We start from the raw sequence: 26,569 nt of genomic DNA, 5'->3' as shown, positions 1-26,569 counted from the left end.
TTTGTGTATTTAATTTTCAGAAAACCTTCCAATAAAAGTTAATCCGTGTGATTGGAGCAGTTGGATTAACTTCGATAATCCAAGGAGTAGTATTGATGACGATGGTGATGTGGAAAATATCGAAATTGCACNTTTAACCAGTTCTATAGTAAGGTAACATTCCAATAGACAACATGCAAAGCTTTTTTTTCAGTTTACAGCAGTATTTATTACACAAAATTTAAGTAAAGCTTAACATGCCGATCTTGCCCCGATCTCCCCTATATCTTTAGTAATTCGATGATTAAAACGGGTGTTGTCGTGTATATCTATTTTTAATTTGTCCTTTTATGTATTACCTCAATTGTTCTTAACCTTTACCACTGACTCATCCCCCTCAATTTTTAAAATTTGCTTTCGCAACCTCTATGAAAATTTCTTTAATTTTTTTATTTAAGAAGGTAGGTTCGTTTGTTTGAGTGTATTTTAGTTTCACTCCGAGAAGAGTTTGAGATATTAAGAAAGAGAATACACCTGTGCCCATTTTGATCTAGACCTAGGATTTACAACAGATAAAGATACATAAGTCAAGTCTTTAAGTTTGATATTGGCGTATTTTTATTAGAATCTTAATTTAGAGAAGGCAGCTGTCAAAGGCGAAAACAATTTCATTTTCCAGAAAAGATACAGTATCTAGAAGTATTATTTTCTTTTTTATTCTTTCCATCCTGTGGGCACCTATGGTGCTCTTGCTTAACATGGATTTGTCCAGGATCTCAATGAGAGAGGCTGGATGATAGAACCCAATACATCAGGGATCACCTGGATTTTGGGATTCAATCCCAAATTCTCAAGAGATATTCTCAATATTTATTTAAAAAACTTTAAATCAAACAAAATGAATTTCATGAGTGCAGAATGTACATTTAGCTCAACACATATTTAATTCTGTATATAAATAGTTTACGAAGAAAACGGAATTTGGTCATCAAGAAATTTAATATAAATGATAATGATGATAATTATTTTACAGATAAATTTAGGAGAAGTTCAAAATATAACTGGAATTAGCACACAAGGACATCCGTTTGCTGACGAATGGGTAACTTCGTACGTGGTTCTTTACGGAGATGACAAATTCAACTTTAAGACTATTTTAGATGAAGACGGAAAGAAGAAGGTACGCAAAGAAATCTTTTAACAATTCGATCAAGGATTAAAGAATATATTAGTGATAAACAAAATTACATTGATGTATTGTAGTATTTTTGATGGGCATAGTAATATTACACGTCTTCCTCGTGTATAAGAGCAGAGAGAATGGAAAAAATAAGGTCCAACACAATTCTCTCACTCTTTCTTGTTTACTAATAAGTACTGTACAAAAAAACCTGTGTTATATTGTGTGAAAACAACGCGTTAGTATGTGTAGAAAGTGAAGTTTTACTTCAGTCTTATTTCTTTATTCACGTGAAGTAAGAAGTGAAGTAAAAAGTAACCTTCTACACTGAATATTATATCATTTTTACCCACTTCCACTTTAATTTTTATCTTCGCTTTTAATAAAGTAACAAGAAGGTAGTAACTTTAATTAAACATAATTTATGAACAGTGAATTGCTCATTTTATAAATTGAATATTTGTAAATATCTTGAAAATTCTTGAACCAAAACAAAATGAAAGTCAGGAGGGGTCGATATATTCTTTATTGTGCAGTTGAAATTCACAATTTTTTAAAAAAATGTTTTTAATAGAAATTCCGAGGTAACGAAGACCGTGACACGGTGGTAACTCAATACTTACCCATAAAACTGAGAACCAAATTCATACGTATTTATCCCCAAGACTGGTTCAATTGGATAACTATGAGAGTCGAGTTACTTGGTTGCAACGTAAAAGGTAAATAAATACTTAAACGATATAAAAATTATAAATTATATACTACTATTTAGTGTAATTACGGTAAACGAGTTTCTGTTATTCTATGAAAATTGGTCAAAACGTCAGTTTACCATTAACATTTTATACAGTTCCCATAAGAGTTACCACTACTCTGCCAATTTTCTCAACTTCACCGGTCCCGACGTCCCCAACAGTTTGTGTACAGGGGTGGACAGAATATTACGATACTGACGATCCGTCGACCGACGATGGAGACACAGAAAACATTACCTACATTAAAGCTGTTTACGGAATCTGTAAGGGTGGTGTTATATCAGATGTACAATGCGTTACAGAGGTTGAAGGTGAACTTGTCGACTATACCAAAAGTGGAGATTCCAGTCTCAAGTGTTCTCGTACCACAGGATTTGTATGCATTAATTTTATGCAAAGAAAGACAAAGAAATGTAAAAATTATAAAATACGATTGTATTGTGATTGCGGTGGTAAGTACAAAAACTCTACTGAATAAGTTGTATTGTTTATTTTGAACAAATATATTACACTAATTTTATGTATTTTTGAGTGTTAAGTTATTTTATTATTCAATTTATTTTCAGAATTAACTACATCGGAGTCAGTTACTTCAACTTTATATATTCCACCTCCTTGTACACAAGGATGGACAGAATATTATAACACGAATAATCCATGGGATGGAGAAGGAGACTTTGAACCGTTAACCGAATTGATAGAAAAATATAAATTTTGTCAAGCTGATCAAGTGAAGAATGTGGAATGTAAAGCTCTAATTTTGAATGGTGGAGTAAAATCTGAATCTCTAGAAGTGACACGAGTGGATTGGACAGAATCTGGAGACGTAGTCACGTGTAATGTGGAAGAAGGTCTGGTTTGTTTTAATAATCTCCAGGGTAAAGGAAAACGTTGCAAGGATTACGCCGTTAGATTTTATTGCCAGTGCGGTATGTTTGCATTTTTTTCATTATTGCAAAGAAAATATAGGATGATTCGAAAGTTTCTATATAAAACTGACACTTTAGTGAATGTACAGTACGTTTGATGGGTGTGTATGTGTATAATATCATACGTATTAACATGCACTTACCATGAATATAAGATGAATGCATTCGTATGTACTTTACGTCCATGTAAATGGGACTCGTATAAATAGTGTACTGATTTATAAATGACTACATGGTAAGGTGATTCCTTTGCTTGTATAGTATATGGAGACTTTTGAGTCACCCTGTGTATGTGTATAGTCGACCCCTCTATAACACTGTTGATAATTCCGTTTTATATGAATTCCATGTTGTACGAGTCACTCAGATTTTACAAATACGTGCGCCAGGCTGTGAACGGCTCACGTATTTCTAAAATCTAAGTGACTCGTACAACATGGAATCCATATAAAACGGAATTATCAACAGTGTTATAGGGGGGTCGACTTGTATATTAAATAATCGGTCTCTAACATTGTTAATAGTTGAAACAATCGTAGAGAGTGGTCTAGAAGTTAGTTAACCCTCATTTCATTATTATTTTTAATTATTTAATTATAGAAATTTAAGTATAATTAACTTTGTGTATTTAATTTTCAGAAAACCTTCCAATAAAAGTTAATCCGTGTGATTGGAGCAGTTGGATTAACTTCGATAATCCAAGGAGTAGTATTGATGACGATGGTGATGTGGAAAATATCGAAATTGCACAGGTTTGTACAGTAAAATAATTATAAATTCTATAGAAATATACATTTTTAATTATAAATTCTCAATTTTATACCATGTGTATATGTATTATCTAAGGTACAGTACATACACCATATATCTTTTGATATGGATCTTACTTTGAACTTATGGATTTCATACTTATTCAATAGTTGATATGCAGTATTATACTGTTTATTATATAAATATGCTTGGAATATGTTATATTATACTTTATTTAGATAGAAAGACCTATGTGTGCGCAGTGCAAACGACTAATATATAAAATAACTTGTCATAAAGAAAAGTTCCTGTAATATTTAGAAAATACTCATTAATTTTTATTTATTAATTATAGAAAGAAAACGATTTGTGCCAAAAACCAGCTTTGAAAGAGATCCAATGTCGCGATGCAAAATCATTGAAAGACTACACAGAAACTGGTCAAAACAATTTGGTCTGTGACCCCGAAGTCGGTTTTAAATGTTATAATAAATTCCAAAAGGAAAGTTGTTACGACTACGAATATCGCGTTTTTTGTTTTTACGATTGGTGCACTCCAAGTAAGTACTGTACACGATTTGTATACAACGAATTTGTATACAAACACAATAATAAATTGATTTTTAGGAACACCAAGAATAGAAACCGTAACTCCAAATGTTTCTACTGAAGTCACTTCACCAGTTTCTACTGAAATCTTTTCACGAATTACTTCAGAACTCACTTCAAGAGTTTCTACTGAAATCACTACGCCATCAACCTGTAAGTGTTTCATTTATTAATTTACGTATATAATAATTTTAAATTGTGACTTTTTCATAGCTCCTTGCCCACCTAACGAAATTTACCACGAATGCGCTTACGATTGCAATTTTCTTTGCCTTTCGTACCTCGAAGATTTACGCGAATTAAAAATATGCACTGAAGAAATCCGGTGCGTGGCCGGATGTCGCCCTCAAATAGAATGCAAATATCCATATTTTTGGCGAGATTCTCGTACCTGTGTCCATATTAAAGATTGTACATGTGTTCTGGAAAACGGCAAAATTATAGCCGTGAGTATATAATACCATTTATACTAAAATGGGGATGGAATCAGTGGTTACTTATTGTATATTAAATTGAGTTTAATAACTATTTTTCTAAATATATTTTTAGCCCGGTTCCTTCGAAACTTACGAATGTGAAAAATGCCAATGCTACAACAATACACTTAGCTGTCGCGAAATCCCAAATTGTGGTAAAACGACACCCACACCTGCGAGTCGTAAGTTCTCTTTGGTTCTATTATTCTTAACTCTGTATGATTTAATTAATTATATATAACATTATACTACATCTAAATTACATACACCACTACTGACTTCATTGTTATAAATGCCAAGAGTAAGAAATTCAGGTTGAAATTATGTGAATTTCTTACATTTTAGGTTATGTATGCAGTAATAGTTCTCTTGGAATAGAAGACGGGAGCATTTCTATTGAACAAATTGCAGTGTCTTCCGAATTATACCCCGCTACTAAAGATAGAATTCGATTAAACACTGTTGCTACAGAAAATGGAAATGGCGGTTGGGCAACGGAATTTACTGATCGTTTCCAGTATGTACAGGTAAATTAAAATTTATGTATATTTCTAATTTGGGCTTTGTTTATTTTAACTTTTTTTGGATAAGTCCTACTCGATTGTATTTGAAAATACTATATGTATTGTTTACTTTCCGGTATTTGATCACAAAGAATTGCTACTTATCCCTTCAAACAGCATTGATACATAAAAATATCCTTGTGTTTTTATACGTAGATCGACTTTTTGGAATTAAAAAATATAACCGGAGTTATTACACAAGGAGAAAATGGACTGAGCAATTGGGTAACGGAATACACCGTCGATTACAGTAACGATGGAGTATCTTGGCAGTATATTGTCGAAGATGGTAAAACAAAGGTACACCACTTACTGTATTCTTGAATCTCAAATGTAAAAAGTAATGTGTCTAATTTAAAATTAATTAAATTATAGAAATTCAAAGGAAATTTCGACAGCGATACCGCAGTTACTAATTATTTCCCTCGAATGATCGAAACTCGATTCTTAAAAATAATTCCTGTCTCTTGGAACAATTGGATAAGCATGAGGATTGATGTTTTGGGTTGTCTTTCTATTCCCAGTAAGTATATAAAGTGAATTTTGATTACTATTTGATAAATTTTCAACAGAATTTAAATACACTAGGAGTATACAAGAACTCACAGCAATTCGGTAATACATACAGATAATACTAAGAAATAACATAGTGATTAATTAGTATGTATAGTACAGACTTCTCTATTATAAAGGAATTAATAATAATTTAATAGGGTTGATCTATGGGGGATCCATTAAATTACAGACGTATAAAGGGATTAACTAATATAGAATTCTCTTCTATATCTCGTTATTTATTAATCGTTACGTCAATACATAATGTAGTTAAGCGTGTTTAGAGATTTAAATAGTTTAGTAGTGTTTAACTAATTTAATAATTTAGATACTTTTCTAGTAACGAATAAACCTGAATACACAACTGAAGGAATTAAAAGTTACTCTAAAACTATTTCACCCGGTTGTAAGTATGGCAATTAAACTTATGAAATACAAATTTAAGTGAAATTGTTTTCGATTCTTAATCTGTTAATTAACAATACCATTTCAGCGTGCGTGGAGAGAATGGGTTTTTCGGAACACACCCTACCGACCAGCCTCATCACTGTGTCGTCTTCACGAAGTCCACTCAGTGATGCCAGTCGCATTGCCTTGGAAACACAGAGTGACGCTTACGGCACCGGAGGATGGGTGGCCTCCGAAAACGATTTAAATCCCGTAATAGATATCGATTTCAAGGGATTAAGAAATTTAAGTGGAATAATTATTCAAGGTATTTAGTTAACATCATTATTCGTAATTAGAATTAATCGTACCCTTTTAATGATAGGTTTGTGACTATTACTGAAATGTGACGTATTTATTTGTTTTAAACTGATGTTTGGCATTTAAATTTGTTACTAATATCAACGTTATAGTTTTCTAAAATGTAAATTTTCCATCAAATTCTTTCATGCAAAATTATTTTCAATCGTAATGGTCACGCAAAGTCATGGTATTTAGAGAAAGATCTTAAAACAATTAGAAAAAAATACGAAATGGTGTATCAATTGCAACATCAAAACATTGTTGTTCAAAGACTTTTTCTGTAGTTTTCAACAGGAGATTGTTCCATTGTTTTGTAGTCTTCTTCCTGGAGGATTATTTCTTTGCCCTTCTCCTCCTCCTCCTCCTTCTGACTTTTTAGTGGATAATTGATACATCTTTATCTTCTCTTCAGAGAATTGTTACATCTTCCTCCTGTCTTGCTGGAGGATTTCTATTTTTTCCAACCTATTTTATTAAAATAGTTTAATAATTAATTCTAATTAAATTTTTAAAATTACTAACAAATTTTTATTAAAGGTCAGCAAGATGAAGATAACTGGGTGACAGAATACACTGTTCAATACAGTGTTGATAAAATAGACTGGACTGATATAAAAGAACGTACGAGTAAAGAAAAAGTGAGTTTTAGTTATATTATAAATTAATTATATTTGCTATAACAATGTATTAAATGATTTCGCAATATGAATTTGTACCAAGTGAAAAAACGTTCGTACTGTTACAGAGGTAACACGATGATTCGTGTATGTGATATTCAGTCAGAAAAGTAGCTTTAAATGTAAATAAAACAAATTTACATTATTACAGATTAAAGTAATTGTTCATTTTATATTCCTGTATATTATAGTGTGTTATATAACGCGTTATATAAAGTATTTTTAAAGCCTGTATGCAATGATTCATTAATAATTAATTTTAATTATTTTTAAGGTGTTTAAAGGAAATTCGGATCGAAGCACTCAAGTCACAAATTGGTTTACAACACTGATAGAAGCTCAATATCTTCGAATCAAACCCACAAGTTATCATGGTTCATCTTCTGCCATGAGACTAGAAGTCATTGGATGTCCTGTTACATTCGGTAATTAATTTTTATTAATCATCCCCCCTCTCGAAAAGAAAATGATAATATTTTAAATTTGCTTTGTCATATATCAATTTCGTATAAAGTACACGCAGAACTTTTTATCCATTTCTTTAATCCATGAACTAGTTTACATAGAGGGGAGGAAGTTTGCTAAAAGTATACCATTGTAGACAACAGAGAGAAAGGGGATCAAATGTGGCTTTAAAACTACATGGACAGCCACTGTTACAAACGAAACATGATAGTAACAGTGACTATGCTAATCCCGTGTTCTGTGTGTATTTTTGTAAAATATAAGACGGAACACTAGAGAACTGAACACTTTGTTCAATAGTTCAGTTCACATCTGAATAACATGTAACGAAAAAACGTCGACTGCTTCGTCATGAAATAAAGAATCGTACCGTTCGTATTTCATGCTCATGTTTTCATTTTATAAGGAAATATTGCACATAATAAGTGTTTAGTTTGATGAATCATTCTGGTATTATATTGAATATTGTAATAAGTTCATTGGAATTTTGATGCTTTTGTTATTTTTATAAACATTAAGATATTCTTAGTTACTGGTTATTACTTATTGCTTCTAGAATATTACTGAGTTTTCTTTCTAATTATTTCTAGAAGTTACCACCCCCTTATCACGAGGAATCGATTACTGTCCAGAATTACCAGAAGATTTCAAAGTGAATTGTCCTTCTACCTGCCCTGTTAATACAGTTTGCGATGGCTACAATTGCATCGATGTTATGGATTGTCCATGTTACATTGATGGAGTAAAATACGAGGTAATTCGATTGTGTCAATTAAAATCTCCCATTTGTTTAAAATATACAAAATATCCAGTGGCAAAATAGATCTTTCCAAATGTGCTTAAGGCGTTGTGGTTTTGTCAAGGTATATATATAATATGTTGCACCACTGAAATCATTGAGTGGTGCAACATTAAATGTCTTAAATCTCCGTGAAGAATTCTGTGTTGTACTCGTTATAGATAGCAGCAAAATGGATACCTGACCAATGTTGTAAAGATCTATTTGGCCTTGGATAAGTGTTTAAGTGGACATCCTACGTAAGGATTTATAACTCATTAACTATACCACAAACATTTTTGTACACGATTTGATTTGTTTATGTCGGAAATGATATTTTCAGCTCAATATACAGTATGAATTTATATGATTTGTAATGTTTACAATGTAATATTTTATCGTAGTTAAATGTAATTCACGAAACAGTAGATTGTCAAGAATGCATTTGCTCTTTTGGAAGTTCAAAATGTAATCCAAAGAATTGTCCTCCTTGTCCAGAGGTTTGTACTTAATTAATTAATGTTATATTGGATAATTATATATTTACATAAATCTGTGTTATGTATTAATTAAAGAGTCATAAAAAAGAGATTAAAGAAAACTGCGAATGCGTGTGTAAATTGTGCGACAAAGGAACTGTGCTCTGTCCTACTAGCGGAGAATGCATTGATGAAGATCGTTGGTGTGACGGAAAACAAGATTGTCCGGATGACGAAGACAACACTTGCCCCACTACAGGTATGCAAGTATTAGCGTACACAAATATATAAGTAACATATCTCGTATTTTATCTGTTCTGACATCAAATTGGTTTTTAGTTTTCATCAGAACTGTGTTTATTTGCTTTATCTTTCCATCAATGCTTTGATGTTATCATTTTCTCTTTTTCTATAAGACAATTCAAAAATTTATATTTATGCGAAAAAGGCTCGCCTTGTTATGTAGTCATAAATCATAAAATACGTCATAAAATACGATGCAGCTTAATTGTAAGCTTTCTCCCCATTTATGGCTTACTATGCCGTCTGATGTTATATGTACTGTACCTCGATAAACAGAGATAAACCGAATGTGTGCCTTTTCGTATTGTCTTTGTTTTGTACGAAAGCTTAGGAATTATATATTTCCTCTTGACGTTATCACTTCATCGTCTCCTTAGCTCCCTTTTAACATATCTTTAAATTCTACTTCCTCTATTCCTCTTCATCCTCTTTATGTGACTATATATACTTGATTCTCTCTTTAACTGTTTGTTTAATTATTTCTTAATTTCCCTAGTATGCTTGGTAGGAAATACGTCTCACCTGCTTCGTTTCTTTTGTAAAATTATCCAATAACATTCCCAAAAATATGATGTATTTTAACTTCAACAATGAAATATTCGTATTAATACTTTAGTAGTATTAAACAGAGATTTAGAATAATTAAAAAGTCTGTTTCTCTTAGAAATAATGACTTTTTTATCATCAAGCGTTTAATTATAGAAATGATTTTAAAATGAATTTTTCCTGATAGTGCCTGAAATAACTATTATTCCAAGTCCAGAACCGTGTGTACCAAGAATTGGTGAATGTGAGTGGAGAAATTACATTATTCTTTATTATTAAAATATATAATTTATAGATGATTTATTCAGAAATTGTACACAATTTCATTTTGTTTACAGATGAGGCAGTGTGTGAAACATCGACAGTCCAGTTTTTGACATTCGACGGAAACGATTTCGTGTACGACATATGTAATCATATTCTTTTCAGAGATAAAGAAAATCAAAAATATGTAGTGAAAAGTAAGTGTTGAAATTATAAACTTCGATATAACGTTCGCTTAATAGAATCATCATCAATCTGAAATACCTACAAGCACTCATATACAGATATGAGTACTTGTAGGGACTGTTTGGAAAATGGTTGAGGGATGTTGAGGATTTTAATATAAATATAAATAACTTTTAATTGTTTAACAGTTGCTAAAGATTGTTCGGATAAAACCAATTTCTGTAGAAGGTACCTGGAAATTAAAGTTGATGGTTTTGATATTATATTTGGACCCGGATTGAATATACAATTCAGAGGAACGACAATTCCTAGTGACAAACTTTGGTTATTATCGAGACGTTTTAAGAAATTTCAATTGATGCAAATGGGAGAAACAATAAAATTAATCTCTTTAGAACACGGATTCGAAATCATTTGGAATAAATATAATAATGCAAAAATTAAGGTAAATATTTAAACAAGTAAAATCTCGAGTGTTGTAAAATGAAATATTCTTCTAAATTTATAATTAATTTTAGGTTTCTAAGTGTCTGATGCACAGTGTAAATGGATTATGTGGTTTGTATAATGGCATTAAAGATGACGATTTTGAGAAAGTGGATGGAACTATAGCAGATACTGTGAAGACTTTTGGAGATAGCTGGAGCGTAGGACCTCAAGAAGTATGCTACGAATCTACTTGTCCTCCTGAAATCAGAATCAAAGCGGATGAAATATGTAATTCCTTAAAGTAAGATTTTATTTAAATTAATAGATAAAACAATTAAATTACTGGAGAATTACAACTTTCTTTTAAGTTGAGTGTAAGTACAATAACAATTAAAAAAATCTGTATTTTTCAGAGATCCCATATTTGATAACTGCAATCGTATCATCGATATAAATAGGCAGATTGAATTTTGTCTGGGTGTTGCCTGCGAATGTGTTCAATCGGGCGAACCATCAAAATGTCTCTGTCAAGCATTAGAGGATTTTGTCCATACGTGCGAACAGAAAACCGGTTACGTAATGGAAGAATGGAGAGTAAATTATAATTGCGGTAAATATAATTGAAAATTAATCAATTAAAGAATAAAATTATATACTTATTTACATAAATAACCAGTGTTGAAGCTAGTGAATTATAAACAAACGGATTTTAAATAGAAGAAATGTATTGTATTCTAGTACCAGAGTGCCCACCCGGATTGGAATGGAGGGAGTGTGGACCATCTTGCGAACTAACGTGCGATAATTTCCAACAAAAAAATCTTATTTGTTCAAAAGAATGCGTGTCAGGTTGTTTCTGCCCTCCTGGTCTTCTTAGACACGGAGACATTTGCATAAAAGCTGAAAAATGCCACGACTGTAAGTACCTTAAATTACTACATTTAAGTAAATTATATATGGATAATTGAATATATTTATGTTTTAGGTATTTGTTCGGGTCACGGCGATCCTAATTACATCACTTTTGACGAACGAGAATACGCTTTTCAGGGAATGTGTACATATGTTCTCGCTCGAAGCAACGACCTCGTCGGATACTTCTACGAATTCGAAGTATTAGGTATTAATACGGAGTGCCCAGAAGAACCAGGAACAGCCTGCACAGCTGGATTAATTGTAAATTATAAAAACAATGTTATTAGGATTTACAGAGGAGAAGCCGTAAGTAATTTCACATAAAATAAAAGTAATTTATTTCATAAATAATTTGATGAATATGTATTCCTGTAGATAAGATTCAACGATCAGCCATTAGCGTACGAGGAATATCCATTTTATGCGAATGGAATTAACATAACAGTCAATCCGGGAAAGAGTGCCCTAGTTTATATTGCTGACATTAATTTAATTGTTCGCTATTTTGAATCGAATTATGGATTTGTTGTAGAATTGCCTTCTAAATTATATTATAATGCTACTGAAGGATTGTGTGGTAATTATGATTTTATTTAAATTGCTACATTGAAGGATACAATGGCTGTTTTAGAGCTTATATAAAGAATGATTTTAATGTTTACTTTCACCTAGGTATATGCAATTTTGTACAAAGTGATGACTTTTATCATAAAGACGGGTACATCGAGAAAGATGTAAATGAGTTCGCATCTAGTTGGTTTGTTAAAAATGACAAAGAAAGCAGAGAACTCTGTAAAGAAAAAATATTAGAACCACCAAATCCAAACCCAGAAATCTGCATTTTTACGGAAAATAATTGCGATTTGTTCGTAAATCCTGATCCCTATGTCAAATCGTGTGAAAACGACGTGGGTTACAGCCGAAATCAGAGTTCTTCTGTCTGTCATTCAAAACTTCAGTATGCACAGAAATGCTGCGAGAAAGGAATTATTCTGGATGAATGGTTAGCACAAAGTGGCTGCCGTAAGTATAATGTTTATAATCACTTTATTAAAAACCATAGAAGATTGAGATGTTTCTTTTATGAATTTTGTATTGCATTTCCTTCTTAATATCAAATTTACAACAATTTATCTATTAACAACTCTGGATTTTCGATAACAATTACTTAACCTGTGTTCTTGTGGATGAATATTTGTATCGAAGAATGGTTAAATTTGAGTTTGTCTATATGAAAAATAATGTAAAACATTTTATTTGCTCTTTTCTACAGTAATTTTTCCAAATATAAGGACCACGTATGCTTGTTTATTATTTTCTTTGTTCTCTATTACACGATGAAGATTCGATTCATCTTCCAATCTAAATTCTACTACAAAATAAGTAACGTTTACTGTAATTGTAACTGAAATTTGAAATTATTTTATAATTTCAGTTGATTCGTGTCAAGAAAATATGATTTTCCAATGCACTAGTCATTGTCAGTATTCTTGTGATAATTACAAAGGAGTCGAACAATTCTGTGAAGTACCACCAGAATACCAGTGCGCCTGTCCGGAAGGCAAAGTTTTAAAAGACGGAAGTTGCGTCGATCCGATTTATTGTAGTAAGAAACTTCAAATTTTTCCACACATAAAATTTAACTTATAAGTCAAATCTCGTGTTTATTATTTTATACATTTTTTCCCCCTCAGAAATATGTGACTCTGAAGGACATAGAGTAAGTAATAAATCCTTTCTATTTTATACTTTATCTTATTCAATATTATTTATTTTTTTCCATTTATTCAAATATTATAAAGAGGAAAAGTACAGGGTGGCCTGAAAGTCAGTTAACCATGCTATCACCAATTTTTAAGTATCAGCGTTGTGGTAAGTGTACAGAACAAGAAGGATATAATTTCGAATAATGTTTTCAATGTTTGCCAAATATTTGAACGGTGCATTTAAGTCTTTACAATGGTTAACCGATTGAGGACCATCCTGTACATCAATTGGGCAGCTTGTTTAATATTATACGAATTCGTTTCAGGTTGGAGATCGATGGGAGAAAGATCAATGCACGGTCTGCGAATGTTTGCAAGATCTGACAGTTAATTGTTTACCTAAAAGTTGTCCAGAACCACCGGAATGTACTTCGCAACAAACGTTGAAAATTGATACGAAAACAGAATGCTGTGTTCTATACACCTGCGGTAAGTAGAAAATTCATCTATATTGTTTCAATTTATTTTTAAATTTACTATGTGTAAGTTAAATAATTGTTTTATTTCCCTAGAGGATGTGGCTAGAACTTGTGATAAAAAGTGTAATCCAGATGAAGAATTAATAATTGAAAAATGTATATGCAGTAAGTACAAAAGTTTTCCTAATTGTTTTATAATTTCCCCCTATACAATTCAATTACCACAGTTGTTAAAATATGTAAATTAGAAAATATATTTTGGTCATTAACAAAATTCAATAAGAAATATTTACTGTAATTTTACAGAGCCGAAAGAAAAATGTATGTATAAACATGAATATCAAATAGAAAATGGCATTCAAGTTGCAGTCAGAGAAGAAAACGTTGTCACTTATTTGGTACTCTCATATAATAATTATTGGAATTTCATTTATTTCTCACAGAGCTATTGACAATGTATAACTGAATTTCTTTTCTTTAGATTGGACAAAAGTGGATCGACGGTCTGTGCAAGAACTGTACTTGTAAAGACGATGAAGGTCTTGTTACAACATATTGTCAAACCGAAAAATGTCCTACACCTGTAGAGTCAAACGTAAAATTTTTATTAAATTATTACACAGTATACAAATATTAATTAGTATTTGAAGATTTCACGATTCTGTGACTTAAATTTTGTTGTTTAGAGGTAGTTCAATCTTCTAATTATTCTAGGATTATTCTTACGAAGCAATAATAAAAGAAGGGGAATGCTGTCCAGAATATACAAAGCTGTTTTGTATAGGAGACAAACAGTATAAAGTAAGCAATAGTTTATACTGTATTATCAAATAAAAGGTTGACAAGTAAATAATACGAAAGATTGTCATTGTTTACTTTAATTACGTTTATATCTTCCACGTCTCTTGGATTTGTGAGTAACAAAAATGGCACATTTTACAGCATTTAGGTTGTTTACTTTGTCTGTAAACTGTTAGGAAATTAATGTCGCATAAAACTAGTCTGTATAAAAGGTCGAATCTGTTCACATCTCCAGTTATATGTATTGTTTTAAAAATATTACCACTCTGTAATAATAATATTCAGTTTCAAAATTGATGTTGAAATGTTCTCTACTATATTTACAGGAAGGAGAAGAATGGTCAATGGGCGAAAAATGTGTCAAGTACAAATGTGTCAATGGCGATAATGGACTTCAGAAAATAAGGCAAGAGTATGAATGTGATAAAACGTGCGCTCCTGTAAGTACACATTTCTCTTAAATATTTAAATATATATCAAAAGTAATATAACTATTAATTTATAATGGTGATTTATATTTGTTAAATAGCATCGAATTAAAACATACTTTAACATTTTCGATTCAGAATACTTCCAACAAAATAACTGAGTGATCGTGTAATCATAATGCATCTTATTACCATTGCTACCAATGTATTCTGCTGCTATGCAACCGAACGTATCTCAACACACATTTAATTATGCACATTAAAATATTAAAATTTTAGAATAATGATATATATTCAATCGATCGTATTTAATAAGTTTACACTATAATATACTTGACTTAGTGATGTAACAACGCAGGTGACAAAAGAATTGCCAGCTCCAATATAAATATATATACACGTAAATAAGCTTCACGCTAATTAACATAAACGATTGTTTTATGATTAATATTCTACCACCAAAAAACATTATCGGACCCAAAAAATAAAATGTTGCACAGGGCACTGTGTTAAGAATCCTACTGTGTACTCAACAGAATAATTACTTAAAGAATAAATTTCGTAGTTAATTAAATAATTCGAGACATTCGAATAAAAGTAATAATTAACAAATTGTATTTGTAAGGCTTTCAACGAATTTTTTTCAGAATTTCCGTTATGTGGAACCATCACCCGATTCTGAAAATTGCTGTGGACATTGCAATCAAGTTGCATGCGAAGAAAATGGAAAAATATACGACGTAAGATACGATAAGTGTTTTTTTTCCTGTTCACTTAATACGTAGAATCTGCTTAATTCTGAAATTTATTGTAGGTTGGTCAGCGCTGGACTTCTGAAATTAAAAAATGCTACGATGCCGAATGTGCCGAAATAAACGGTGTAATTCAAATAGTTTACACCACCGTGTGTAAGTCCAACATCGAGAATTGTCCAAAGGTAAATGCTTTGAATCTCGATGTATTATAATTGTGAAACATTTATGCAAATTTCTTCTTTATTCATTAGGATCAAATCATTCTGGACGAAACTGGATGCTGTCAAATATGTCGTCGTGAGTACAACTCTTAATGTTAAATCATTGGATAATACAGTTTTTTAAATTACGATTCTCTTCTTTTAGTTGAATGCAACCCTCGAGTGATTCCTCCAGAAGATACGAGTCGAATGTTTTACTTTAATGACAAAAAGGGAAACTACTGTTACAATACTTATCCGCTTCATAATGTAACGGTGTGTTCGGGTAAATGCTTATCAGAAATTCGATATGATTATGGTAAGTTTAGAGTTTTATTTTGTCTTCTATTTGGAAAATTAATTAATATTCTCATCTTAAATCTTACCTGAAATATACAGGACACTCAAACAAGTACTGACACAATATCGAAACTTATTTATTTTAGAAAAATAGATGGAAATTCCAAAAGATTTCTTATCGTGGTGCATTACGCATTATTCTCACAATATCGAAACTTCTTCCAGGTGACATGACTAGAGGGATAAATGCGACCTTTTAGTGCTTTGATCTCGATAACACGTGTTTTATAAACTAAACCCTTCACAAAACTCCCCAAGAAAAAACTGAAAGTGGTTATGTCAAAAGAGCGGGGAAAACCGAATTGATCCATCTCCCCTATCCATCGCTATGAAAAATTTTATTTACAAGTTAAACCATTAGAAACAACAGCGCTCATTGTACTTCTATTGCGGAAATGATCACTGAACACTACGTGTTTTTCTGCTATCCTTAAACACACAACATGTTTTGGTGTGGACTTAATAATTAGGTCTACAATAAAAGTTTTTCTCTTGGTAAATAACAAAATTTACCGAATTGTTTATGACGAAATGCTTACATTATATATTACATTACATATTGTACTTTGAACAATAATATTCAAAGAAGAATATTACATATTTTTACGTAATATTGTTAATACATGATCATATATTACATTATTTAACATATACAATTGGTATTTTTCAGATACGGATCACTTTGACGGAATGTGTAGATGCTGCGTGGCAAAAGAAACTGTACCAATGTCAATAGAATTTGAATGCAGGGATGGTTCATTTCTCACCAAACAATATCGTAAACCTGTGTCGTGCGAGTGCACAAAATGCAAAGGGTTGATTCACGAGGAAGAAATTCTGGAAAGAACACCTTCGAAATAATTCGAGTTAACGCTTTTTTTTACTCATCGCCCTCAACTTTCTTGGTTTTATTACTTAAAAATTGTGTTTTTTGTTGTTAAATAAATGTCTTTATTTCGTCCAATATATGAATTTCGAGTTAATTGCTTATTAACTTTAAATGTCGATTTATTTACTTCGTTATAAAAATCGATTCACAAATCATTCTGGAAGAGAAAATCGAAAAACCAATACTCAAAGCTGTCTTGTTAAAGAAATACTTGAATTCTAGCTTTAGAGAACTGTAGAGAATTCTAGAGGATTAAATATTATCGTCGGAATTAAATTGCTGGGAAGTCCTGGTATTTCAAACATGATTTTAGTAATGATCTAGACATACTGGCACATTATAACATGGATAAATTGAATTTGTGGACACCATGTACAGTGCTGACTTCAGATAACTTTCTCTTGAGAATATAGAAACAGAAATTAGAAACCAGATTTTTGACCTACTTTTTAGAATCACTTCACGGCAGGTTTACACGGCGTTTTAATTCGAGTGTTGATGGAAAAATTTAGATAAAAATGAATATCCTTCCTTTGATAAAACGAAACTAAAATAATAAAACGAAATACTTTACATTTGTTGTAAATGTTTCAACCCGTTCGATATTCAAACGGGTGAGGACTTAAAACTGCAATTACAGTAGACCCCTATAAAACAGGTTCATATAATACGGATTCGTATAACACAGAAAAAATTGCGAACGTATTCGTAAAAACACGCTAAAAGAAACTCGTATAATTCGGTAAAACGTCATCGCCGACTCGTGTCGCGACAGGATTGGTCGAATCTACAGCAAATAGCGGATATTGCACAAACCGTTGAGTTTAAACGAGCAGAGGACCTACTAAAAATATATTTATTATTTAACGGCCAGAAAAATTATATATATATATTAACGATGTCTCTGAACTTCATCAAAAAATAACTTATCAGGAAACACGCGCCCTCCGTTCGATGCGCCGCTCTACGACGAAAACAAACTTAAGCAATGGCGTCGTCGAACAGTGCACAGTCGGTAAGTAATCCTACAATATTTTGTTTAGAGCATAGTTTATAAGAATTATTCCCAAAAATTATATATGTTTTGGAAATTGTTTAGTCAGATTAGTCTAGAATCGATTAATTTTATAGAAGAAAATCTTTCAAACAGCCATTGTCTCTAAACTGCACAATTGCCGGGCTGTGATTGGCTCATGTGTTTATGTAATCGTAAAACACGGAATTCATATAAAACGGAACGTATCTACCGTATTATTGGGGGGTCAACTGTAATTTAAATCAGATGCATTTATTTACAAATCGAGTTTCGAGTCGGTTATAAAACGTTAATCCATTGTAGATTGCAATATATGTAATATAGTAAGGACCATAGTATAGCAAAGTGAATGACAGCTTTGCAGTTACAAGTTTGTTCTCACCCTGTTATACAAGTACGATTGATTGTTCTATGTTACCAGGATACGCTTGGTTTGTAGATAGAATACTACGTTCAATTTAATTTTATTTGCATGGCTACAAATTATTTTAATATTAATATTATAATAATTCGTAAAATGCATTACAAAGGTGTAGTGAAGAGTGACATCGTGTGCGCCATCCGTGCCGTTGAAATTGACAGATTGGTGTCTATGCACACGATTTATTTTTTCAAAAGTCGATTTTAATATATTTAGAGTTTAGCACATCAAATTATATTTTACAAAAGTCCTCAGGAGTATAATGGCAATCCTTCGCCACACAAAAAATAATAATAATTATAGAAAGATCCAATTATTATCTACTTCTCTCACTCTCTCCTTCTATTCGATTCTTGTCCACTGCATTCGTATGACCAAATTTGATGTATCGTGCGAGGAACTGGACAATTTAACTTGAATACTGGATTCTTACTTAGGCGAGTCTTCAAAAATAAAATGATATCGGCGTAAAATGATTTCGTTAACTTTCCTCTCGACTTCTCAAGACTTTAGCTTATGTTAAACTTTAATTGAGATTTTCTGGACACCGCGGCATATAACACGAAAACACGAATTTGCTTTCGTACTTTTAACGTTATGTCTAGAACAATTTAAAGTAATAGGTTCGACACAGGATGTGAATGTCCAACGTCATCACCGAGAAAACTTGAAGAAACGTTTAAAATGTTCACCTGCAAAACACACCTGTGCGTGTTTTCAAATATTATATCGAGTCCACATCTGGCATGTTAAAAAGTCATCGTAAAGATCAAAACAAAAATTTTTCATAGAAATCAAAGTAAATTTACAACAATCATCAACTCAATTGACACGTACCGAGCGATCATTTGATAAACCGAAATCTTACCGTAGACTTTACGTGGAGAATTTTCACTTCAAATATTTCAATAAATGGCACCACTAAATGTTGCAAAATGTTTGCTGGATTTTTTTGTTTAAGAAAAAGTTATTATTATTTATCAATCGACACTCGTGTATAATAGAACAGAGTTTCATCAAAGACATTTTCTTTAATTTCAATAATTCGCGTATTCAATCGATGTTTTTCCTTTTTATCATAATAAATCACTATTATAAGCGTAATATTTTAAATATTCTTTAACAAAAAATCTTTTACACAAAATCGAAACAAAATCGTTCGTTTTATAAATTTATTTATGAAACGTCCATCTTTTATTACGTCGAATAGTCAAAGATCCATAGGCGATCATATAAAAATAAAACAGAATCGAATAACAGTTACACGTGTCTGAAAATTTCCACCGCACGCATGCCGTCACGTCACATGATGTTTACTTTAAACATGCGATATCATTTCACTTATATAAGTGACTACGCAGTATAATTGTTCTACGATGCTAGCATTCATTCTGTTCTCTACACAAAAGTGTTGAAATTACTTTTATGTAAGAAAAGAATGACTGAGTAATTATTTTAAATTAAATTATATACTTTATTTAACCATTACTTAATTAAATATGATAAGAATCATCTCAAGCGTAAGTCCTGCAGTTGATAATCAGGAGTACGAAATATGTCTGCAGTGTTTTCTCTCTTCATTTACTTCAATTTCGAGGGTATACGGCTTGGAATTTTTTACTCCTTGCTACTGTAACTTAAACACTGACGGTCGCTTTAGCACACCTTTTAAATTCTTCATCTCATTTATTGAATGCTTTTATTGGATGCATACCATTCTTCTTATATGTATGACAATTCCTTACATATCGGATGTAACGCCTTGCTTTTCCTGGTACTCGGTATTCGAGTATGACATATCTGTCGGAGTATCTGTCGCGAGTATATCTTTGGCCGGGGCTGCAGTATTCAGTATTGTCAAAAGATTCAAACTAAATCCGAAAATACAACTAAAATCGTACTATCGTTTTCCTAAATATCAGTTATCTACAACTTCTCGGAGTAATTATAACTGTTACTTTTACGATTTTTCTTGTATGTATAATCGGTATTTTATTTTATCCTGCATTAGAAAAAGGAAAGACTTTTAAATATGAGCCGTTTATATGCTTAATTGAAGTTAATTTCATGGTATTGATAGTGTCGGGTGATGTAGTGTACCTCGTTGGTTTTTTCTTGCTGATTTACATTAGTTTAATGAAGGTGTGAGAGTCAGGATTTAAGATGGCCAAGATTCGAATAGTTATATTTATTTTGTTCATTTATTTACCGTTTTGTTTCAAAATCAAACCGATTTTTTTTAAGTTAGGGTTAACATAAAAAAGGAAAAACAACCGAAAAATTTTCTCATAAAAATCGCTCATAAAAACTCCGTTTCCACGATAATACTTCCCTGTAGAAGATGAGTTAACTGTTGTGTCATAAGTTTGTCACTTCGCCCACCATTGGTCAACGAAGATCATCACCTGTGACGTACATAGGGAAATCTCGAAAAAAGAGCCCCCATATAAAAGGCAAGTGCGATGACGACACAAGGGGGAAATTAAGTTCTTTTCTCTATACTGTGAGTGTGTGCCCGTGGATTTACCTGCATCTCGTCGCCACCGTCTTTAATAGACTTTGAACTTCGACTTCGAACTTTGGACTGATTCGAACTTTGAACTTGGAGGGAAGAACCTCGGATCAACGTTATAACAACCTAACCAGAGGTATTTATCCTACACGCGATGATGTGTAAGCTCTCTCTCAAATATTCCAACCTCGCGGGTAGGATCGCGACTACTTTATACTTTGCCGTTACTTTATGAACTATACGGATTGGAAAATCCCGAAAGGGGTTTATTAACTAATTTTATTATTAACCATGTATAAATGTACGGAATAAACGGGTATTTTGTTAACGAACGATTGGAGTGCATTTCTTCCACCATTATCACCTCCATAATGAACCCGAAGTCCTCGACGAGATCGCTCGTGATAATTTCCCCTCATCTATCCGCGATAAATTGATAGATTGATGTCAGATCCTGACAGGTTAAAGAATCTAACGATCCTTTCTCCTAACCCTTTTTCCCCATCCTTTAGACACGCGAGACCGGACCTTAAGGTCTTGAGTCGAGTAAGTGGTAGGAGAGGAACATCCTCGTAAACATCCTACCCCCGATTAGTCTCACAAAAGCATTTGAAAAAGTATCAGAAAATTTGTATCTGCTGAAAAAGAACGTTCCAAATTTGAAATCTCAACTGAATGAGATTACAGCGCAACACGATGAACTTTGGAATTTTACCAATCAAATCAACGGACCGTTCAATTACGTATTTACAATAATATACGGTATTTTGTTAATTGAAACGCGTCTAATGTACTTTATTTTCAACTTTTCTGAAGTAAAGTTCGAGTTGAAAATTCTCTTTTTGTTGCTCTGTGCTGCTCTTACTTTTGCCTGTATTTTAATCGGATTCACGTTATCTGCCTTCACATCTGCTGTAATGCATTTTAATCAAAAATTTTACTATTTAATGTGTTATATTTTTTTTTAGATGCAAACGTCTTTTCAAGAGATCAGAAGATTTGCTGACTGCGATCTCGGATTGGAACAGAAATTACAGGTTTTATATGTTAAAAACGTATCTTTATGTAGTAAATCGTTTGTTAATATATCGAGTAATTATAGTACAATAATAAAACTTAATAACTTTTTAGATTTTGAATTTTATGAAAAGGTTCGGTAAAGAATCCCTGTGTCTGTCATGCAGAAATTACTTTAAGATTACAAAAATGTTTCCAATAAAGGTAATATTATTACAAAAATTTTTTTGTAATTTCGATATTGATACATTAATTACATTTCTCTTTTAAACATTTCAGATGGGAAGTTCTCTACATTCTATATTTTTTGGTCTTTTAAATATAAAGAATGATTCGAAACATAAAACTTAATAACTCTTCCGTAAATTTTTATTTTGAAAGACGACTCTAAATGACAATTATTTGTTAAACAACCACGTAGCAATCACTAAAATTTATTACATTTCACAAGTAATTTGTTTGAAACGTTCGATGTTGAGTTTTATTCACCTGTCATTTAATGATGATTCGCTCAATGTAGAAAATTAAGAGATTTCGCACCGTGATGAAAAATAAAATTAATTTTATGGTCAACACCCGAATATTGAGCTAGAAAGTTACAAAAATACATAGTAACACACATGTAGATTTATAGATGTATAATACTCAACGGTAAAGACATGCAATGATTGTACGAATTAACAATGTAATGATCTGTGATGAAAAACGTGAAATAGACTGGGAAATAAGTTGATATTAAAATAAACTGTTGTAAATTATAATTTATCAAAAGGCATTGCATCTCATTATATAAAATATTAAACGTAAATGTGTATGCCATCGCATTTATTTTAACCGTATTCTCTCTTGTAAATAAAAATGTATTTGCCAAATGTATTGTTTCCTCTTATTACGAATTTTAAATTTAAAATAATTGTTTTCAATTATGTAATAATTTGTTAAATTTTAATTAACGAAAAACATAGTTACTCACAAATAAATGTTTTTTTTTTTTTCAAATTGTAATTATAATTTTCTTTATGAAGAGGTTAACGGAGTTCTTGCAAATTACTCCATTATGAATCTGTATTAAAGGGTTGCTGCTTGATTTCGGAATGCTTAAAGAAAGGTGACATAATTTCAAAAGTAAAATGTTAACATCTGTTTTAATTATAACAATATTAACAGTTTTTCGAGTACTGAGAATTTATACGATTAATCCATTGATTTGACTCATCCACAGTTTAATTAATTCAAACACTAATATAGAAAGTATNTTTTGTTATTTATTACTCCTGTTTTTAGGTATTCGGTATTCGGCCGAATAGTGAAAAATAGGCCGAATAGGCCGAATACCGAATAGTAACCGAATATTCGTTACATCACTAGTAAATACGGAGAAGCTGCACATAAAAGTCTGCCAGGGATGCATTCTTTTCCAAAAGATCGAACACTTGTCGCATTACCATAACCAAATCAACCAAACTAATTCTAATAATCTTTCTATAAACGCGATATTTACGAGAACATACTTCTCACGTACTTGATACAATTTGTCGCGAAAATATAAACACTTTATTATCACATGAAAGCGATCATTCTCTTAGTTTTACAAGAGATTTTGGCAGCAATCTGAAAAACTGCAGACTTATAAATGTTCACTGTCAGTCTGCCTACCTTTTCTCAATCTTTAGACAGATGAAAGGTGAGACAAAATGAAAACCGTAGGGACAGGGGTTCCCACATTAAATGTACCAACTTCTGATTCGAACCGTATGTTATTTCAATTTAAAATTTTCTTCCGAAAGTCTAAGATAGATGACCGGCACAACTTTATTGTTAAAGGAAACGTATGACGAACAGCGGCCAGACAGTACTTAATTGAAATGGAAAATATATACTTTAGATTAAATTAAATTAATTGAAGCTTGGACTAAAAATTACAGCCCGAAACTTCGACGATGTCACAGTAAATAATTTTATTTTAATAAGTTTTATATTAAATTTTCGAACGGTAAGGTTAGCGAATTCGACCACATGCGGGGTCTTCAGAAGCCATCCAAAACGAATAACTTCTCAAATATTAATACACAGCAAACGAGAAATAATTAAATAGTAGTCGTCGACCATCCTGTCTTGTAGGAAAAGATTAACGATAATTTAACTTCGTATTATTTCAACAGTGTTTCGCAACGCACTCTTCTTCCTATCGAACCAACGATATGGTGTCATTTCAATAGGAAAATTATATAATCCGAGCTTAGCGGCGAGCACAAAATTATTATCATTCGATAAGATAAATTCGAACGTAAGATAACTTATATAAATATAAATCAAATACTATAATATAATATAATAGAAGGTTACAGGTAAGTAATAATCTAATAAAATTAATTTTTGCTGTTGCTTTTTTCCATTAGCCACATCTGGTTTACTTGCTAATTGCTTACAAACGTTGAGTGGTGTGAAGTTACGTCTTTTGTAATTATAATTCAACTAAACTTTAACGATTGAAAACTATTATTTTAAATTTAAAATAGGTAATAACAGACAACAATCGATTGTGTCTTCCATTCGAAACGACATTCAGCATAATACTATTCGATATATTAATTTCGACATATATCTCTAATATATTTTAATTTATAGCAATGAATTCCGTTCAAACTTTCGATCAATATACATTTATTACAGACTTTTAACATCAATATATAATAAAATGTTTCTTGACGAATTACAATTAACAACAACGTATTTTAAAATGAAATTATTTTAAATTTATTTCAGATTCTTCATCATAGATCGTTACATAATTGAATCATATAATTATTACACGTCTTTATCATCGAGTGTTATACGTATACATTAATAATTCTACGTGCAGATTACAACGTACTTTTATGAGTTTCTCTCTAAATTTTCGGCTATTAATGTTGAAATTACATTAATTGCTCATAGCAGAGCAAATTTAATTTTCTAATTGTCTACATTGACCGAATCTTTATTAAATGACAGGTTAACATAAACATAAAACCCAGTATCGAACGATATAAGCAAATAACTTATAAATTCTAATAAAACTTTAGTAATTGCGACGACGCATTTTAACAAATAATTGTCGTTTAGTGCCGTCTTTTATAATGAAAATATTGTGTGCAATAATTAAATCTTATGTTCCGAAGCATTCTTTATGTTTAAAAGACCAGAAAATATGGAATGCAGAGAACTTCCCATCTGAAATGTTTAAATGAGCAATTCAATTTAGATTATAAAAATAATATCATTCAATTTTCTTAGAAATGTTACCTTTATTGGAAACTTTTTCGTAATCTTAAAGTAATCTCTGCATGACAGACACAGGGATTCTTTACCGAACCTTTTCATAAAATTCAAAATCTAAGAAGTTATTAACTTTTATTATTACACAAAAACATAAACATTATACTACATAAAAATATATTTTTANAACAGACTTAAAGCGAATCATATAATTAATTTTTACGTAATAAAATTAAGTCAATAATGTGATTTTTTTCACTTTAGTAAATTTTGATGTAATTGATCTAATAAAATTTTCGTCATAATGTAATCCCAATGAATTGCTGCCAATTTTAACACTGCTCTGACATATTTTATTTTACAGTAGTGTCTAGTAGAAGTTTGATTTCATTCGTCAAATCAGTCGTTGCACGTGATTGTTGAAAACGTGCCTTAAGTTTACTGTTAATAATCTCCGTTGATTTTCATATCTACCTTGCAGTATCATCCATGTTTCTGTATAATTACCCTCACTGTCTCTAATGGAGTGTAGGTGTTGTTCAGCTTATTTCTTCAAAACTGATTCAGATAATGAAGTTTGTTAATTAAAGTTGCATTGTTACGCACAGTTACTGAAATAAGTCTTTGAACTCGATCCATTCTAAGTAATCTCCGTCAAATGTCGGTAGTTCAATTTTTGGCAATTTTATCGAAGCCGAGCTTTCTTGCCTTTTAAATAATGCATTCGACTGTCGGGTGATGCTTATGTTGATGTTACTGTCATTGGTGCCTTTTCGCCGATTAATGCTGATAATTTAAATCGTTTTTTAATATAACTTTCCACTACTTTTTCATAATTTTTTTCTTGAACTGCTGATTGTTCATCTGTACCATACATGATTACATTGTTACTTAGGGGAGATCGGGACAAGATCGGCATGTTAAGCTTTACTTAAATTTTGTGTAATAAATACTGCTGTAAACTGAAAAAAAGCTTTGCATATTGTCTATTGGAATGTTACCTTATTATAGAACTGGTTAAAATCAGTTTGGACATAAAAATAATTAAAATAATTACAACTTTACAAGAAGAGAGAAATTGACGAAGTTGCCCCGGGTATAGGGGCAAGATCGGCAACT

General features: G+C 31.5%; 1 protein-coding gene across 1 annotated transcript in view; it reads left to right on the top strand.

Annotated features, from left to right (window-relative positions):
* Window positions 1-17,281, top strand: part of LOC111624286 (hemocytin-like) — a 33,586-nt gene extending 16,305 nt beyond the window's left edge. The window contains exons 32-73 of the mRNA XM_023367097.1: window positions 21-148; window positions 1,013-1,159; window positions 1,734-1,878; window positions 2,010-2,366; window positions 2,481-2,843; window positions 3,483-3,595; window positions 3,949-4,153; window positions 4,221-4,355; window positions 4,416-4,648; window positions 4,752-4,860; window positions 5,024-5,205; window positions 5,398-5,541; window positions 5,617-5,764; window positions 6,125-6,202; window positions 6,290-6,511; window positions 7,084-7,184; window positions 7,498-7,648; window positions 8,279-8,442; window positions 8,871-8,966; window positions 9,042-9,204; window positions 9,982-10,038; window positions 10,133-10,255; window positions 10,433-10,689; window positions 10,763-10,974; window positions 11,087-11,283; window positions 11,412-11,591; window positions 11,659-11,894; window positions 11,964-12,165; window positions 12,261-12,611; window positions 13,024-13,194; window positions 13,283-13,308; window positions 13,621-13,783; window positions 13,867-13,938; window positions 14,080-14,171; window positions 14,255-14,368; window positions 14,488-14,574; window positions 14,901-15,014; window positions 15,650-15,742; window positions 15,817-15,939; window positions 16,009-16,054; window positions 16,124-16,276; window positions 16,988-17,281. Of these exons, the coding sequence (XP_023222865.1) occupies window positions 21-148; window positions 1,013-1,159; window positions 1,734-1,878; window positions 2,010-2,366; window positions 2,481-2,843; window positions 3,483-3,595; window positions 3,949-4,153; window positions 4,221-4,355; window positions 4,416-4,648; window positions 4,752-4,860; window positions 5,024-5,205; window positions 5,398-5,541; window positions 5,617-5,764; window positions 6,125-6,202; window positions 6,290-6,511; window positions 7,084-7,184; window positions 7,498-7,648; window positions 8,279-8,442; window positions 8,871-8,966; window positions 9,042-9,204; window positions 9,982-10,038; window positions 10,133-10,255; window positions 10,433-10,689; window positions 10,763-10,974; window positions 11,087-11,283; window positions 11,412-11,591; window positions 11,659-11,894; window positions 11,964-12,165; window positions 12,261-12,611; window positions 13,024-13,194; window positions 13,283-13,308; window positions 13,621-13,783; window positions 13,867-13,938; window positions 14,080-14,171; window positions 14,255-14,368; window positions 14,488-14,574; window positions 14,901-15,014; window positions 15,650-15,742; window positions 15,817-15,939; window positions 16,009-16,054; window positions 16,124-16,276; window positions 16,988-17,178 (6,644 nt within the window). The 3' untranslated portion in view covers window positions 17,179-17,281. The remainder of the gene's footprint in view (window positions 1-20; window positions 149-1,012; window positions 1,160-1,733; window positions 1,879-2,009; window positions 2,367-2,480; window positions 2,844-3,482; window positions 3,596-3,948; window positions 4,154-4,220; window positions 4,356-4,415; window positions 4,649-4,751; window positions 4,861-5,023; window positions 5,206-5,397; window positions 5,542-5,616; window positions 5,765-6,124; window positions 6,203-6,289; window positions 6,512-7,083; window positions 7,185-7,497; window positions 7,649-8,278; window positions 8,443-8,870; window positions 8,967-9,041; window positions 9,205-9,981; window positions 10,039-10,132; window positions 10,256-10,432; window positions 10,690-10,762; window positions 10,975-11,086; window positions 11,284-11,411; window positions 11,592-11,658; window positions 11,895-11,963; window positions 12,166-12,260; window positions 12,612-13,023; window positions 13,195-13,282; window positions 13,309-13,620; window positions 13,784-13,866; window positions 13,939-14,079; window positions 14,172-14,254; window positions 14,369-14,487; window positions 14,575-14,900; window positions 15,015-15,649; window positions 15,743-15,816; window positions 15,940-16,008; window positions 16,055-16,123; window positions 16,277-16,987) is intronic.
* Window positions 17,282-26,569: the final 9,288 nt, after the last annotated feature.

Source organism: Centruroides sculpturatus, unplaced genomic scaffold, assembly GCF_000671375.1.
Source record: "Centruroides sculpturatus isolate CEXI.00-Female unplaced genomic scaffold, Cexi_2.0 scaffold242, whole genome shotgun sequence".
NCBI lineage: Eukaryota > Metazoa > Arthropoda > Arachnida > Scorpiones > Buthidae > Centruroides > Centruroides sculpturatus.
This window is presented reverse-complemented; position numbering and strand designations above follow the sequence as displayed.